The following is a 17841-nucleotide window of genomic DNA, read 5'->3' on the forward strand; positions in this document are numbered from 1 at the left end:
TGGTCCTTTATTGCTGTCATTCTTGCAATTACTAATTATCAGCTCTCAAAGAAAAGGACAAGAAGGGTCAATTTTCTACAGACAGTTTATTGATGAACAATTTTTTCTTCTTTATGACATAGCTTTTTTTAAGCAGATAAGGAAATTTTTACTCCATAAAATAACAAGAAGTAGCCCTTATATCTCAAAGTCTACGTAAAATAGTTTGTTCTATATTTACATTCTGTACCAAAATAGGAAACACAAGTTCAAGGTCAGCCAGTTCTCTTTAAAGAGGTGTTTTATCTCCAAGGTCTAAGCTTCACATTAAAAAGGCAACATTTGCACTTTGGAAGTCTGGTGGTGTATGATCTCGTAATTTAGTATACAAATAGACCCAAGTCCTGAAGAGCTATACATGCAAGCAGCCACCCATGCGTTCAGCCAGCCAAGCAAAAGCTGGTTGTTAAATCTTGCAGGGGAAAGACCCTGACCTGCTCAGCTGGCTGAAAGTCACTCGGAGGAAATGCGGGGAAGGACGGACAAACGCCTCCCTCTCTACCCAAATACATTCAAGCAGAAAGATTTGCAAGACAGGATTAACAACAACTGACCCTTGTAAGGGACTGTGGATACATCTGCTCTTAAGCGACATCAGTCATCCTAATTCTTTCTGCTGAGAAGTAGCAAAATGACCTGCACTGGACTGACAGTCAACTAATGGGGGGTCAAAATTATCTTTTGGTAATTAACCTATATCCACGGCCGTGACAGTCTCCCAAGACTTCAACTCACTTCAAGAGGAATGACTTGCCTGCTTTTCAATGTAATTTTACTTGCTGCATGCTCCAGCCACAAGCTATCCTTCCTCCTCATAGTTGTCTGAAACACTAGAAAAACGTGTTCCTGAGGTATGCTCCATCTACCCTGGTGAAAACAGAAAGGCTTATTTGGGCTTTCAAATTTCAAAGGTTTCACATATAAGAGATCCAGCAGGGTGGACTTGCCACAATATAGTCAGGACACCTGAAGTAGCTGCCTGCAAACTCTGTATTTAAATACCAATACTGACTTCTATAGGGAAAACTACACTTAAGGCTATGGAACTGATTGGTTTAAGCTACAATTTAAGCTGTGTTCTACACTCAGAGATGGCTTATAGTTCCTACTGTATTTATTTTGCTCTTAATAACCTGAGACATGTTTTTACTTAATTCATCTTAACAATTGGAAGTTCACAGCAGGCTAGAAGCTTAACTCAAACAGAACTGAGGTAGTCGTTTTTACTCAAATACTCTTTTTGACCATCACCAATTCATTCTCACTTCAAATTAAGCTTGACACATTTGTTGGCAGTTCCAACACAGCTACAGCTGCTAACGCACTGACGGGATGCAACATGTTGGATTTTGCCAGCTAAAGTACCTTCCCCCCTGACCCCACAAAGTCACGTCCAGTTCTGCAGTACACAGCCAGCTGAAGGGCTGCACGTCGAAGAAATTACAACTGAAGCCTCAGATTATTAAGGCAGTAATAGTTTTACTTCATTGGATTCACTGATGCAGCTACTCAGCAGGTACTGGTGAATCTGACCACAAGAGCTCTGACAGGCAGATTGATTCTTCCCTGTAGGTACAATGCGCTACAGCCTCATCCTTTAATTAGCACATACAATTCAGAAGTAGGTAAGCATCAACTTTAAGTGATCTTTCAGTTAATTCTCAAGAAGAGAGAATAAAAGCCCTCAAGATAAACAACTGTGTAGAAGATAAAATATTCAATTAAATATGACAAATTTCACAGTTACACAAGAGAGGAGATGAGCATATCAAATACTGAGCACAATAAATTAACACCAGTAAAAAATTTTAAGTTATAAAGTTAACCAGAAAGTTCAGACAGTGCAAATATTTCACAGTAAGAAAAAATAACCAATAATTTCTTTTCAAGTATCAAAAGCACTGTTGTTGAGCCATACCATTTAAACCGTATTATTGCACAACAGACAAAAAATACAGTATCAGCCTCTGGGACCTAAGATGTATTCTCAAACCTTTACATTTGCAAGGAATCAATTTACACCAACTGTTGATTGTGCATATCTTGATGTAATCAGTGTTCATGTACTAATCTGAGTGTTTAATTCTGACATATACACATTTAAAGCATTTGATTCTTAAATTGTATTGCTTCTCAGAAACACCTATTTAAGGCTAGCCTAGGCCTCGTATAATTCAAAGCAAACTTAACCTGCAGTTAAGGGGAACTAGCCCAGTGCAAGGTACTCTCTCAACTGTGATGCCTTCAGTTTTAGGTTGCAGCTTAGCACCTAAAGCACCTCAGCAGTGTTGCAAGAGTTTCTTTAAATAATAATTTAAAAAACCAAAAAACCTCACAAGTCCAGTAGGTACAAACATTTTCTTACCATTACAATGGAAGTCCTATTATTAAACAAGTTTCATTGGAGCTAAGGAAGTTTTACTCCATACCCCTTCCATCCCCCTACCTTTCATTTTAGAAAGGTACCTAGTCCCTCACAATTGTCACATCACAGCACGTTTAAAGAAGCAGATTAACATCATCTTTCTGCCTATATTTGCATTTTTTAGTGCACCAGGCACATCTACTCCCTCAAGTTTAACACTCTTCCAAGAATGAAAACTATCCTAACTGGACACAACAGATTGGACCACATAAGCTTCTTTCACTCCAAACAGAATTATTTGTAACACATTATAGAGTCAGAAACAAATATAAACATCCTTACAAGCGTCCTATAGAGCAGCTGTCCTCAGCTAGACAGATTTTGCTCATTTTGTTCCTCTCATGTATCTTGTCCATCAGGCGATTATTTTTGTACCAAGGTGTGCCCTCAGGCGTTCAAAATGTTTGATTCTCAACTTATTACAAATACTCAAATAATGCATAGTATTTACATTTTAAGAAAAAGTGGTAGGAAAAAATAAAATTAAGACTTTTCTTTAGACATTCAATGTATTTTTTGGTCTAGAGAAGTCAATAAGGTCCTGTAAGATTCTAGCTGCCACCACTACTGGTTTGCCTTTCAACAAAAAGTGAGAGCAGCTGCATTTATGCTCACACTATTTTAAAAATAATAATGCCATTTAAGAAACAAACCAACAAAATTAATCAGAAATCCTATCCCAATTTTACAGACTGGGTGTCTGTACTGAAATGCATTTGCCTAGCAAATTAATCTGGAATATTCAGTCATTTGATGTATTAAATTTCACAGTAGAACTGGCACATACTAAATGAGAACGGGATTTCTAGACAGTTATCTTAGTTACCAGTCTGAAATTCCAGTTTGTGCATGTAAGAAGGTTTAAGTGAGTCCCAGGAATTAGCCACTTTACTGCAAACTAGTATGAATTCCAAGAAGCCTCAAAGCTGCAGAATCCAGTTGTGGAGACAACTGCCAACCGTTAGTCTATCCCCTTAAATTATTTTTCTCCCCCCCCCCCCCCAACTGTAAGAATTGACAAAACAAACAAAAAGTCCCCACACCTGTTTAGGCCTGGGTTATTAGCAGTGATGACAACTGATTTTTACATGGCTTTTGACTAAACCACTGAGGTATATTTCCAGTTTGAGGATGCCTTGCTACCAGTCACACAGAGAACATAAAATAACAACCCTCAGTTCTATTACAGAATAGTTCTTGTTTCAAATCTTGACCAAGTTGCCAGGTAGTCTAACACAGTTGGCATAGCTACCATGTAACAAAAAAAAATAATATCAAAGGTTGCAATTCAGGAAAATACTGGCACTTATTGAAATGACAAAGTAAATTTTCCTCCTCTTAAACTCTGGCTGCTTTTGTCAGTACCTCCTGGACTGCTGTCTGCACTGATACTTGCCAGGAGAGACGAGATTCAGCAGAAGACAGCTGTCTGTGGAGACAAAAAGCCCTCCATGCTCCACAGTAAGGAGTGCAACATGATGGCGTATCATCTCTGAATATCATCTTGCCCCGTGTTTAACTCTATGCGCAGAGAAATAATCCTGTTAGCAGGGGAATCAAGTTAGCCATCAACAGCCAAAGGGTTACGACCAGGCTAGATGAGCAGGAGCATAAGTCTAAAATAAAGAAAACAAAACACCATAAAACATAAATATTATAGTTAGGGAAGAGAATATAAAATAAGAAAGAGAACACTAAAACACGAGAAGAGCAAATCGTATTTGCAGCAATCTGCACAGATTTATTCTAGCTTTCAAGGCTAGGAATTCAAACCAACCAAATAACACGATTATTCCCTTTATAATTAAATATATTTCTGCATTCCTTCACTAATAGCAATTAGGAGAACAAATGAGAAAATTTTATTGATATTGCAAGAAATAAGCAGGAAGTTCCCTGTGCCATGACTGCGGAGAAACAGCATTTCAAAACCTCTCAAAAGACTGTTCTATTAATACTTTTGATCTGTATTGGCTGTAAGTCAAATAAAACCCCAAGCCACCAAAACACCAAGCTGAAGAGGAGAGAAGGGGGAAGGAAGGAACCCAATATAGAAATCAGGCAGTTTGTCCATGTGTCAGGTAATCATATGGCTGCAAGGCTTAAGAAAACCATGGACACAAATGTAAACTTGCACAGCTAAAAGCCTTTTTTTTAATATATATATACACACACACAAACAACGTGAATTTAAATAAATGCTAGAAGGTGTGAGCCTCCTAGGTTACAGCTTTCTCATTCTAAAACATAACTTACAGGACTCACTCCATCAACCACTGAAATGTTGCCATCTCTGAGACAAAACAAAACTGTTTGAAATGGTACACAGAAACCCAAGTGACCACTTTGAAAAAAGAATTGAGTGTACAGGTAAACTAAACAGGTTTATTTTTTCCTTGAAAACTGCAGTCCAAGACAGAACGTCCAAAAATTAAAGAACTGGTTTTAAAGGCTTAAAAATAAGCCAGTAGTGGAAAAAAAAAAAAAAAAAAAGTGTTCTTTCATCAACTGGCTTTTTAGAAAGCCATCTGCTCTTGACAAAACATTAACTGGTACTCAGTGGTACTCAGTGAATTAAGCTTTTTTCCTCCCTTAAAAAGCAAACTGACACTTATCTTCCATGTTCTGCGCTACAGCATTAACATTGTCAATGGGAAGTTATACAAACAAGCGAGAACTCTCTTTCCACCAAGGTGATAATTTTGAAGGTTGTAACAATGACACACTTTGAAGGCCGTATATCAGATTTTCTCGTAAGTTGCTAGGCTAAAGCTACATTTCTGGGAGGGTTACCAGAAGGAGATACAACATGAAGTAGTTATGTTTTAGATACATTTCTCCTACATTGGCTGCTATGCTGCATGACTGCACAGCAAAAAGCTGGGCCCCTTTGCTTGTTCCTTTAACTCCTACGCTTAGGATCTTAGAATAGCCAGACCACAGCCCTCCTTTTCTGTTCCCCAACAGCCAGGGTAGACAAACTTTTATAGAGTTTTCAGACATTTAATATTAAAGTTTAATTTCAGCAAACCAGGCAACATACCGATGGGTGCAGGTTTTGTGAAGTTAGAAGGTGGAGGATCCCGCTCTGGGGGACAGGAGTCACAGAAGTCCAAACAGGCTGGGCAGATCAGATTCCCAACATGTATCCAGCCATTCATCTCAATGCTCACCATTAACACCTGACCTGAGCGGCTGCATAGGTACATGGTGTCCTTTACCCAAACATGCAGCCCTTGTGGAGAACAAGAAACCTTAAAATAAAAGAATAAAAGTCAAGTCTGTATTATGATTTATCAGAAATATGTTTTGGTGTTTGAAGGCTCTTCCAGTAAGTAAATACCCCATTCAGTAAATACCTGGTATTAGAGCACAGATTAATTTTAAGTACTGTAACACACTCAGAGAAACTATTTCATTCAAGACTGCTTTCAAGCACTGCCTGTACTCTTCTCGTGCAACTATGCAGATCATCAACTGAGAATGAGTAAAATTTGGCTTCTGCTAATGACTACTACTTTAGAGTTGTATGGCTGCTGAAAGTGACACCTTTAGCAAGACAGTCCTGATGAGAAGGAGGATAATGAAGAGTGATGCGTGCACAGTGCTTTCCACCTTTGAAAAAAAAAAAAATCAAAGTGACTAATTAACATTAAGCTTCAACAACAGAAGACTCCAATGTAAGTATTCCCACTTAGCTGTGGAGAAAGTGTTGCAGGGGTAAGACAGATGAAGTCCCTAGCAAGACTGGAAGCAACACATGAGCCATCACGGTGGTCACACACTTAATTTGATGTGTGATCTGAACTACAAGTTTACTGCTGGAAGATATTTTCAAAGCATGTCATATAATCTAGTTATTTAAGGCAGAGAAGATGATGTACCATGTCCAGGTGCAAAGTTCAAACAGTGATGGCCCATATCTTATGCCCGACTTGCTCCTTTAGTGTAACTTAAAAAAAAAAATATATATATATAAAACCCCAACACATACTTACTTGATAACATCCACTACCCCAGTCAGGGTAACTGAGTTTTCTCCTGCACTGCCCCATGACAAAAGCAGATTTCTGAATAAGACATACAGAGTTTGGTCCGTATTTCTCTGCACCATAGTTTTTGGTAGGATCTAAGGTAGAAAGAATATACTGAATTACAACTTACTAGGAGAACGAAGTCCACATCAACTTAATATGCTATAATTAGTCAATGTCACCCCACGCAATTCAAGATTTACTTTTGGAATCTTCAGACCATTAATCTGAATCATAATATAATTTTGGGAATTATACAGTCTTGAATATAATTATACAGTCTTGAATATAAAGTGAAAATAAACCCAATATTAAAAAAACCCAAAACAAACACAAACAAAACCAAATTAAAAAAGAAAAAGCAAACACTTTCCATCAGAACTATGTAGATATGTTTGCCTCCAGGGAGTGCTGGCTGTCACTGCTGGCTTGAGGGCAGAGGGCATTTATTTGTTTTTGAGACAACTGCACAGACAGGTAATATGATACAGTATTACGGAGCTCTCCAATATTAAGTATTTGTGCACTACCCTAGGAGATGAGCCCATGTTCTGGTAATTTGCAAAGCTCCTTGCCTTGAGCAAAAAACCTACAAAACCTGAAAGCAGAACTATTTTTCAGACTCAAAAAACAACCAACTAACCCACCCCCACCCTCTGTCTTATATTTAGATCATTTGGCATTATTTTCTGTCCAGCTCTCACGCAATTCTTGTATTAGATGTGAGTGTTTGCTTCCTAGGTGTACAAGGTAGTTGTGCTGTGCTTCTCACCTCAACACAGCTTTTACACAGCCAGCAGTGTAAAGCTAATTTTGCATCCAATTAGTTTTTGTATATTAGATTACATAGGAAGTCCATTCCAGATTAACAAATGTAGTCTCTCAAATGCCATACCGAAGTCTTGAAGACTGACCTGGTTGGTTCTCAATTATTCTACAGTCCGAGCTGCGCTGAAATTCACCACTTAAATGCCAACTAAATTCTTGACTAAAGGGACAATAGTCAGCAATTTCTACTGAGCCACCATAATAAGGCAATTCTTCTGCTGGTACTCCGTTAAGATTGTCAAAATACTGCAAAACAAAATAGGTAGTGAAGCAGTTTGCATAAGAGAAGCGTACAACTATTTTTTAAATAGAACTAATCACTACAGCTGTAAGAACATCAACTATTACTACTCAGGAATGCTATTAACAGCAACTTACAATACCCATGAACCAGATGAGCCAGAAGTATTAAAGAATACTTAAATAATGCAGAGATTCACATTTGCATGTATCACTCCCCACTCCTGCCCCTGCCCCAGCAATCACAGCATTTTCTGGGATGAAACAGAACAAATTTCTTAGCATACAGTGACACAAGGCAGCAGACTGGGTGAAGAAATACCTCAAATAAAATATTCTGGGGGACTTCTGTTATATAGCAACGTTGCCATCTGATATTTGGTTAAATGGCCAAGTGACATGCTTATTGTTTATTATGATCACAAGGCTTTTTTTCAGCCTCCAGACTCCTTATAACAAACTAAGGAAACATTTTTCGCAATATCTACTCTCATCTACTAATTCAGAAGAAAACATGAAACAAATGTAATCACCTGGCTGCAAAGCACAAGGATAAAAACAGTTATTTGGTAAAATAAGAGCCGTTATACCTGATATTCCTGAGGTAACTGCTTTGGAAACTTCTGCAAGTTGCACACTGCTACTGCTCTTTGGTCCTGTCTGCAGGTTAACTGCAAAGGATTGCTCCTCAAAGTGTCGCAGTATGGACTGATTAATTGCCTCCTCAAAGAAAAAAAAAAAAAAAAAGAATAAAAATCACATTAGATCATTTAACCTGCTTTTCATAATTTAACTAAGCAGTCAGTCAAAACTGTTCCCACTCTCCCCCACACTCTGTCAATCACACAAAGCATGAACTTCTCTGGAGGCTAATGTTATCTGTCTAGTTATGACCTTTCTAATTTAAAGAATATCAAGCCAGCAAACAAAGTTACAATGCACTCACCCATTTAATGTCATTGCTTTGTAAGCTTTAAAAGAAAAAAACCACACAAGCAAAACAAGCTCCCTATGCAGCTGTGTCCTAGAAATTTATGAGTATTGTAAGAACAAACAAGGCTGGCTTTGTTTTGAAGATGCCTATCACTTTCTTCTGTTGCTTTAAGTACAATCCAGTAATGCAAAGCGACACAGGCTACATTTCCAATTAAAAGAGACAAGATAAGAAAGCAAACACTTTCAGATAAAGCACAGCCCTCTTCTAGTTTAAATGCATCCTACACCTTAAAACGTTTGGCTTTGTATTTATTGGGGGGGATGCTTCTGCTGTTAATAGATTTGGTGTGCCCCTTTTTCCATGCATTCTGAAGGTTCTTAGGACAGCATTCCTTGTTAACCTGTATGTACCTCTACTTCATTTTACTGAGTTGCACTGGAAGGACAAATGTAAACAAGCATTAGGGTTTCCTCTCTGTTGTTTTTTTTTAAAAAGACTGTATTCTTACTTTTGTTTCTTTTGGTCGATCCAGAATTTACAGCTCTTCATTACAAAGTCACAGCCTTTATTGCGTCCCCAGTCTAATTTCTCTGCCATGCTGTAATTTGCTTTGTACCAGCTGTAATGGTATTTTGAAATGAGAATAGAGTTACTTCAGAAACTAGCATTCTAATTAATAAAACAGTTCAAAGAACTTCATATTATGCCTTAAGGGCTTCAAATGAAGAAAAAGGGAAACTGCATCCCTTTCTGCCTACAACACAATATATTACAATTCCGCTATTTTTCAAGGCGCAATGAACTAAAAGAAAATTTTATTGCTTATTTTCTCAACAGCAATGCATTATGATCTGCAAAGGAACAACATATACAGAAAGATGAAGTTTTAGGCAATTTATGTTTCTATCTACAAGAAGAGCTGAAAAAAATAATATGTACTGCACGCAGAGAAGACATTTTAAAAAAAGAAAACAGACACTACAACACTGTAGTGCATGTAATGCGTGGGGTTTATTAAGGCTAAATTAAGAATGGATGGATTTTGAAATGCATGAAGAAGAGTTAACTTATTAGGCATATTTCCTTGCCTAACAATGCTAATTACACCAATTATCTACTGTTGCAGATGGATAAGCACAAGTGCATCAATTTCAAGTAAAATCAATACAATGAAACCCACAAATTAACCAAAAAAACAATCCCATTCTTATTAATTCTTACCCAGTGTCCTCCATTAATGCTAAAGTGATCCTGGAAAAGACTCGATTCTGTGTATGGGATCCAGTCATTGCTTCATTCTGAAAGTTACCAGTTACTATTAGCAAGTCACTGAAAACTTACTGTGAAAGTATTTTATTTCCTGTCTTTTCTTACCATTGAAAAGCAAATCCCAACCTCTTTCATAAAAGGGATCAAAAGTGCAACTCCCTTCCCTACTCCACCCTACAAAGCTTCAGAATTCTAGAAGTCAGAAACCTTATTCCAAATTCCAGATAAACCTTATTCATGACCAGTGTGTACTTGTTTTTCTTTAGGTAAAATAAAACTCTTCCTTCTCCTAGCATATTTATCAGTAGCAATCACACCACATCTTCTGTTTCCTTTTGGTAAGATAAAGGCCAAGCTCATCTAATATTCTTGTGCAAGACTGATTTTTAGTTTTTCTAGACTTTCTAGCAGTCCTTTTCAGGAGTGAGGTGCACAGGACACATGACTAAAGGAACACAGCATTCCAAAGGAAGCTTTATTAGCGTAGCTGTGGAATTTTCCATCTCCTTTAAAAATAAGCAAGTTCACACCATCCTCAAAACCTAACTCCTGTCACCTTCGAGTTCCCTAATGACTTTGTAACTGGCAACTGTTAGTATCTGTGTGTCTTTTTCCTGCTTAGTTGTTTCCATCTTATAAATTTCAGGTTTACAGCACAAGTCACTCACCTTTAATTACACAGCTCTGGGATTTCTGTTACTGAACTTCATCTCATTTCTATTATTTCTTCAAAACATGTAGTTTTCCAGCCTTCCCTCTCCAACTAGTGTGGTTAGGAGGAGTTACCACAGCAGACTTACTAGCACCAAATTTGCATCTCTGCAATACTTAGTTGGATCAAGACCAAAACCAACCTACACATGTTACTTTCCAGGTACAATCTTTTTCTGGAAAGGTAGAAAGGAGACTAGTAATAATCTCCCTTTTTTAAAGTCCTATTCAATCCTTAAAATTATCCTCATTCTAATGGCACTCGTCCTAGTTGGCTTTAAACTATTGTTCCACACTAAAGGTTACTGAAAAGCAGGAAAAACCCAATAATTTCAGTTTCAAGAAATACATAATTTTCAGGATCACTTTCACAAAGAGGTCTATCCTAAAGTATTTCCCTTCTTGTTTACCTTGCTGCACACAACAGTAACAAGGAAGCATATTTCTGCAAAAATATCACACAAGGCAAAGTTATAAATAAAAATAAGCTTAAGTGTCAGGACAGAAATAAGTGTTCCCTTGATCAGATGAGGGAGTAGAGATGGGAAAACCTAACCCCAGGGCACACAAATAAAGATGAAGTCAAGATAATGAATAGCCAGAGAGATCAAATATTCAATGGATAAGAGGCAGAGGGTGACAAAGTTGAATTGACTAAAAGTAATACCCCCTTTCCCATAAACAGGGAGCATATCTTCTTAAAAGGGTAACTAGCAGACAAAGGTAGTAGATGTCTAGTTTTTTAGTAATCAAGCTTATTTCAAACTCATACTATGAGACTTAGCAATAAGGTAAAAAGATTTATCTAGAAATTAGACATTTAAGTATTTGTAGTTTAGTACTGATTGTGATACATTTCAGTGAGGTTTGATACACCTGCATTTTCAAGGTAGGTACCACTACAAACCTAACAATGAAGTCAGGGGGAGCAGATATTCCCTCATCCGGCTCCATTCCCAATAGTAGCACTAACCTCTAACAATCTCTTCTCCCAGTGATTGAGCTCAGTACCCATGCCACCTTGATTTTCAAGCTCCATTCCCTCTAGAATTGGACAATTAAAATGTTTTCGCGCTTCTTCCTAGAAAGAAAACATTTCAACACAATTCTCAAAACATTGAGACAGATACCCATATGCAGTCCTCATGTTATAGAATTATCTTTTTAAAGTATTTCAGCATTTCTTTTTCTGCCATCTTGTTTTCCTCTGAATGAAAACCACCTACTCATGAGGCTGACTAAGCCAGCAAGCACCCCAACACCAAGCCTAACAATCTGTTTAGTTATCTCCTAGAAATAAACGATGGAAGTTTACAAGAATAAAACAGCAACATAATTAGCTGAGAATAGCAAGCACACACTAAAGACCATATTAAAAAGAAAAAACAACACAAACACCACCAACAAAGTCCCAAGCAATGTAGAAACACTACAACCCTACTTCTGTCAAATGTTTCCAAGAAAAAACAGTGGGGTTTTTTTCAGTTTTATCAGCTAGTTTTGCATGGAGAAGTGTTTTCTACAAAATATTTGAAAAATCTTAAGAGGCATCACAACAATGCCATGGTTTCACAGTCAGAAGAGCCTTTGTCAGCGTGGTGTTACCCAGGAGCACCTTTAATGCTCTGAACAGTTTGACCAGCATGGCAAATTTTCAGAACAGGGGTAATTAAGCCAAGTTTGCTCTACATACTGTGTTAGACTTAAAGTAAAAAAGAAACATTATTTGTTGCCAAACATGATTAACACTGTAACTTATTTTCAGTGCCAATCTATTACACTTAAGCATGTTATGCTGGAGGCCAGAGGGAGAGTCAGAGGCATGGAAAGCAAGAAAGATTTCCAAGAATACCTGAGGAATTTCTTTTTGAGCATGACAAAAAGTTAACTATTATTTTGTAATCAATAAAATTAGAAAAAGATTAAAGCGATGCTTTTAAGGAGAAAAGTAGAAAATAGGATGAACTTTTAAATGAGAAAAGCGATGAAAGCACTATCTGTTAAGGCAACAGGAGTACTAGAAGTCTAGGACTGCAGGAAAACATCCAATGAGTAGGATTATCTGTCAGCCATTTTCCACTTTGCTTTGGACACACCCTCTCAACTAATTATACGGTCTTAATCGCATAGCTTTTGGGCCATACTTTCAGAAAAAGGGTATTCAATATTAGGTTATTACTTCTTAAAGAATTATTTATGACTCCAGAATGTGACTGTAACCTTGGTATACAAAGTTTAAAAAAGTTAATCCACACTTACAACTACACGAGGAGTTACCAGAAGATAAACAGTATGGCGCAGCATTTTGCCACCACGTACATCCCACAACCTCACTGCTTTATGAACGACTTTATTGCTCCACTGATACAAACCTAGACTGCAAGAAGAATGGTTTGGTTACAAATCTTTCGCACAACTACACGCTACTGTGTAAAGATTTATCTTCATAAGAAACAGAACCATAAATAATCTCTATACTTCCTCATGCTTTCTGAAGTTTAAATTTACTATGCAATGTTTCTCCTCTGTAAGGTATGTGTTCATTATATACACAACTCTGATTCAGTAAGCCAGAGTAAGATTATTAAAAAGATGTCTGTAGACTCAAGACATAGCTTTTAGTTACCAGAAGTGTAAGAAACAAAATAAAAATCCTCAGAATTGCTATTATAAAAAGATGAAGAAAACCAAAACCTCTCTACACTTCCACCTCCAAAAAAATCCTAAAATAGCATTTCTACAATAAATTAAATGAAGGGGGGGGGGGAAGCAAACTATTCATTCAATAACAGGTCAGAAAACCATGCAGCAGGCTATCCACACTGTCACTTCTGCGTTTGAATGATATGTGTCTTAAAAATATACCGCACTGACATTAGACAGACTACAGAAAATACAAGTCTCAATTTAGTAAGGCATTCAGCAAGCGTCAAAATTTAAGCATGGGTAATTTTAATGCCTAACTTCGAGCCTCCTGATAAATGAAATCCTGCCTTAGTTTGTAATATACGTGGATAATACAAGCACTTAATGCAAGTAAGGAAAAACTAAAAAAACACACTACATGTCAATATTTAAACATAAAGGCAAAGCATTCTAATAACAGAATCAAGCTGGATTTTCAGCAGGCAAGAATACATCTTAAGTAGTAAACGTGAAAACATCCTTCAATGGGAGTATGGAGAGGAAAAAAAAAAAAAAAAAAACCACCTTTCATTAAAAGGAGGGAGTCCATCTGCATATCTTGCTGTCAAAGGTTTTCCATCATCATCGCGATAAAATGCAAACAGTCCAGCAGAGAAACCCTTCAAGTTAAAAACCAAGCACAGAGAAACTTCTGGTAAGATGTTCACATACAAAGTCAAATCCCATGAAAGAGTTAATCACACCCAGTGCAGATCAAGTGCCAGTACTTCCACTGTAAGGCAGTTACCAGACAAATTGAAGTAGGCAAAGCAAGAGCCTTCCTCCACCTAACATCCTTCTCTTGCAACGAGCTGGAGGTATGTGACCAAGCAGGCACAAATTTCAGGGAAACGCATTTTATAACATCAGTCCTTACCAGTGCATGGATGATCTCATGTTTCACTGTAGACAGCATGCCAACAAATTCCTGAGCTTGCGTTGAAATCATATTTGGACACAAGTTAGCATATCCTGCTACTGGCCTGGAAGATAGTTTTAAAATTAAATTGTTTTCAGTAAAGTATTAGCAAATTCAAGTCATATTCACTTGCAGAGGCAGAAGATTTAAAAGAAAATGGAGACTAATGTAAAAGTAAGTCCTTCCAAACATCCTCCCCAATCATTTATAAACATCCTGTAAACAAACGATACAGTGACTAGTTTACTGTTGAAACAGGAAAGGATGGAATGGGATCAATCTCTATATTCAATATTCTGCACAGGCTATTAGTGACAACAGTATAAGAGATCTGAATTTTAGGCAAGACACTACAGAGGTACAAAGTGTCTGTTACAATGACTACCTGGAACTAGAAACAAGCACCATGTAAGGAACATTTGCATTCTCCTTTAAATTTGTGCAATTCTGACACTGGTTTCAACAGAAACAGGATCTTGAGATAAAATTTAGGCAAAAACAGCGGAGGATTAGCTTTGACTTAAAATGCCTCAGCTTTACAAGTTAAGCACTACTTGATGGCTTTGTGGTTTCACATAAGAGTGCTTGTCTATTTCAATAATGACTTCCACTTTGTTATATTATACAACACAGACAAACACACATATCTAAACATTTAAAATGCTAGAAAGTTTAATTACAAACTCTTTTTTTAACAGGGAATGCTTGCCTGTCCAGTTCAGCTTCCAGCTGGCAATAGGCTGCATATGCAATGATGTTTTCATGGCCACACCTTTCAGTAGTGAGAGCACTAACATAAAGTACAAAGTCAGCATCTCGAACACCTTCTTGATCCGGTAAGCCAGTGGGTCCATGGTGCCATTCACTTTCATTGTGCACCCTGCATTGCTTTGACAATGTTCAAATGGAATAATTAAAATACTTCAGCTATGACCAAAATTTTGCATGACAAAACTCAATTAGTTGAGGCCAAGAATAAATCCCATTGTAAGACAGTGGAATATGAGAAAACTCCCCACGAGGACAGTAAACAAAACCAGAGCCAAGGAATAACTTTCAAATCAAGAGCTCTTCTGATTTATTGGACACCAGGAAAGTGGCAGCTTTTAAAGAAAAAAGGGTTTGCCAAGCTAGATATCCCCAAATTAGCACCCTTTATTTCCTACAAATGAAACATTTGGCTTACAGAAATAGTATACATAAGTAGCAATTACATTTCACGTGTTAACTGGTATCTTTTTAATACCATAGTTAAAACTTCAAGCTAAGAGAAAGAAAGAAATCTGCTGATCACATACTGTAGTTGAATCAAAAATTCACGCAAGAACACAAGTTAGAAGCATTTCGTGCACCATGCTCCTGGTTCAGCAGATAACCTCTTCAAGTGAGGTCTTAAAAAAAACCAAACAATAATCAACTTACTATCAATTTTGTGATAATGAACTCATTGACCAAGGTGAACAATACAGTGACTAGTAGCAATGTAACAAGCTTTGACTCTCATCCCCTCTGTAGAGTTCAACTTTCGGTTCAACAGCATAAACTGAAGAAAATTCCACTAACTCAAGTTGTTCTATTCTGTCACTCAAACTCCGTGATCTCCCGCAAACAGGTCACTTATGCACGGTTAGCGATATTAACTTTTTTATTAATTTCCACAAACAACAGTATTTCAATAGTTAGGAAGCACTTGGATGGCTTAGTTTACCTGGAGGTGTTTCTCGGGAACTATAACTGGCCCACACCTCGTATGGCTTGCGCAGGCTCCTCGGCAGTATCTGTGAGGGTCAGCCTTCCTCCTTAAATACTGGTTTGTTGCACACTGCCTTCAATAAAACACAAAAGACAGTCAGCACTGTTTGATAAGTAAAAAGAAATGTGGAATAGTCTTACAGCATCCAACAACACTGGAATACAGGTATTTAATGCAATTTCCATGGTCAGGACTGTAAGGTACCCTGCTCTAGGAGACATAATGCTTTGAGCTGTTAATGGAGTATTCACAGGTTGAGAGAGAGAGACTAGGAACCAATTCATAAATGGGAGTACATATAAAAGGAAATAGGCAGCACATATACCCTTTAACATCTCTGATACAAACAAACGTGAATGTTGATCACAGAAGGCTGGCCGATTTCGGTATGCTCCCTAAATAGCACCTACTACCACCACCATGTCAGACGGGTCCCTGGCCTGATTCAGGAGGGTAGTTCTTACACTCTTATTCCATTCTTATTTTGAAGGCTGTACAACACAATGTTAAACACTGAATATAACAAGCAATTTTCAAAAAACTTCCACATACCTGCTTAGCAATATAGTACCCGTGGATTTGCGCACTTGGAATGTCTTCTCCAAATAAGATACAGCTTGGGGAAAAAGTTTGCTCTAAATACAACAAAAACAAAAGTCACCCAGTAGCAATGCAGACGTAACTCACCCTAAAAGCATTAACTACCGAGCTACATGAAACTCGCCAAATGCTGTGGCACAGCAGAATAGCAGAAAACTTCCTAATAAGTTCAATTGGTATCAACATGTTCAGGAAATACTTTGTTTCAGCATTCCTGTGTTTTGTTGGAATGACAAAATGAGAGGGAGCCAGTATTAATCTGAAGGTACAGCTTCAAAGAGGCTTTAAAAACTATACACGTTGCTTACTGAAATCTTTGCACTCTGGGATACAGCAAACACCTGCCAAACATTCAAAGGAGCATTGGAAGTACGGAACGGAGGCACAACCCGCACGCGAAGCCTCGGCTTCCCAGGCTAAAAGACACGAAATTGCTGGTATTTGCAACTTAGAATTACACTGAGCCTTAAACTTAACTCCATCCACGTGACAGGATACATACAAACAAAAAGGGGATGTGAATGCGACATACCTTTATGAGGTGTCTTTTCTCAGGTAGCAAACTATATTTAAGAATCAAAACAAACAAGGCTCAGTTAATAGGATTTCTATTCTCAGGTACGGAGGGAGGGGGAAAAAAAAAGGTTGCCACGACATCATACTCACTCCTCCACACTTCTATCGTATATAATCTTAATCCTTAGCTGCTGATCCACGTTTCGTTTCAGGACGTGATTTTCCTTCAGAGGAACCTGGTAGACAACCTGGCGGGGAGAGGCGCGGGCGGTTGGATGAGGCGGGCGGCCGGGCCAGCGGCGCCCCCCGCCCCGCACCCCTCGCCCCTTCCCGCCCGCCCGCCGTCGCGCCGAGCCCCTTCCCGCCCTTCCCCTCACGCTGCCGCGCGGGTCAGCCGCCGCCCGCCTGCCCCGTCCGCGGGGGCCGCTCGCCGGGGACAGCCGTGAGGGGACGGCCCCGGCAGCGGGAGCTCCCGCTCCCCCGACCCCCGCCACCGCCCCTCCGCGGCGGCCCCACCTCCTCGCCGCTGGGCACACGGTGGCGACAGGGCGAGGAAGAGGAGAGAGACGCGGCGGTGCGACCGCAGCCCAGCAGCAGCGCGGCGGTCAGGGCGGCGAGCAGCGGCCGGTGGGGCCGGCGAGGCCAGAGGCGCCCACCGCCCGGCGCGACGGCCATCTTCCACTGCTCTGCGGCCGCGTCGCCATGGAGGCAGCGCCAGCGGGGGCGGCCTCCGCCAATGGGCGAGCGGGAAGAGCGGCAGTGGGCGGGGCGGAGGCGGCGGCCGCCTCTGATTGGGTGCGGCGCACCGAGGGTGTGAGGCGGGGGGGGGCCGAGGAGGTGAGGTGAAGTGAAGGTGACGGCGGGCGCGGCCGGCGCGGGCAGGGC

At 39.2% G+C, this 17841-nt stretch overlaps 1 protein-coding gene across 2 annotated transcripts; it reads right to left on the reverse strand.

The window, feature by feature from the left end:
* Positions 1 to 67: 67 nt before the first annotated feature.
* LMLN (leishmanolysin like peptidase) lies at positions 68 to 17798 on the reverse strand. Of its 2 annotated transcripts, none has more exons than XM_056348034.1 (17): positions 17473 to 17798; positions 17107 to 17204; positions 16973 to 17003; positions 16393 to 16475; positions 15796 to 15913; positions 14797 to 14975; positions 14046 to 14151; positions 13694 to 13788; positions 12743 to 12860; positions 11457 to 11564; positions 9725 to 9801; positions 9012 to 9122; positions 8157 to 8286; positions 7413 to 7572; positions 6463 to 6593; positions 5508 to 5718; positions 68 to 4080 (listed from the first exon to the last, which is right to left on the reverse strand). In XM_056348034.1, exons 1-17 carry the CDS (start codon positions 17629 to 17631, stop codon positions 3986 to 3988), a joined length of 2010 nt encoding a protein of 669 aa, XP_056204009.1. In that variant the 5' UTR covers positions 17632 to 17798; the 3' UTR covers positions 68 to 3985. The 2 variants fall into 2 exon arrangements, with proteins under 2 accessions (XP_056204009.1, XP_056204008.1); XM_056348033.1 differs by having other exon boundaries at positions 8157 to 8289; positions 17473 to 17663.
* Positions 17799 to 17841: the final 43 nt, after the last annotated feature.

This window comes from Falco biarmicus, chromosome 8 (assembly GCF_023638135.1).
Source record: "Falco biarmicus isolate bFalBia1 chromosome 8, bFalBia1.pri, whole genome shotgun sequence".
Taxonomy (NCBI): Eukaryota; Metazoa; Chordata; class Aves; order Falconiformes; family Falconidae; genus Falco; species Falco biarmicus.

What these genes read in the sequence shown, in the direction of transcription:
- LMLN (XM_056348033.1), bottom strand. Translation starts at nt 17,631, where the DNA reads ATGGCCGTCGCGCCGGGCGGTGGGCGCCTCTGGCCTCGCCGGCCCCAC. An exon ending in GGTACTATATTGCTAAGCAG is followed by an intron (nt 15,914 to 16,392) that starts GTATGTGGAAGT and finishes GTTTTATTGAAG; the next exon opens with GCAGTGTGCAACAAACCAGT. An exon ending in ATGAGATCATCCATGCACTG is followed by an intron (nt 13,789 to 14,045) that starts GTAAGGACTGAT and finishes TTTAACTTGAAG; the next exon opens with GGTTTCTCTGCTGGACTGTT.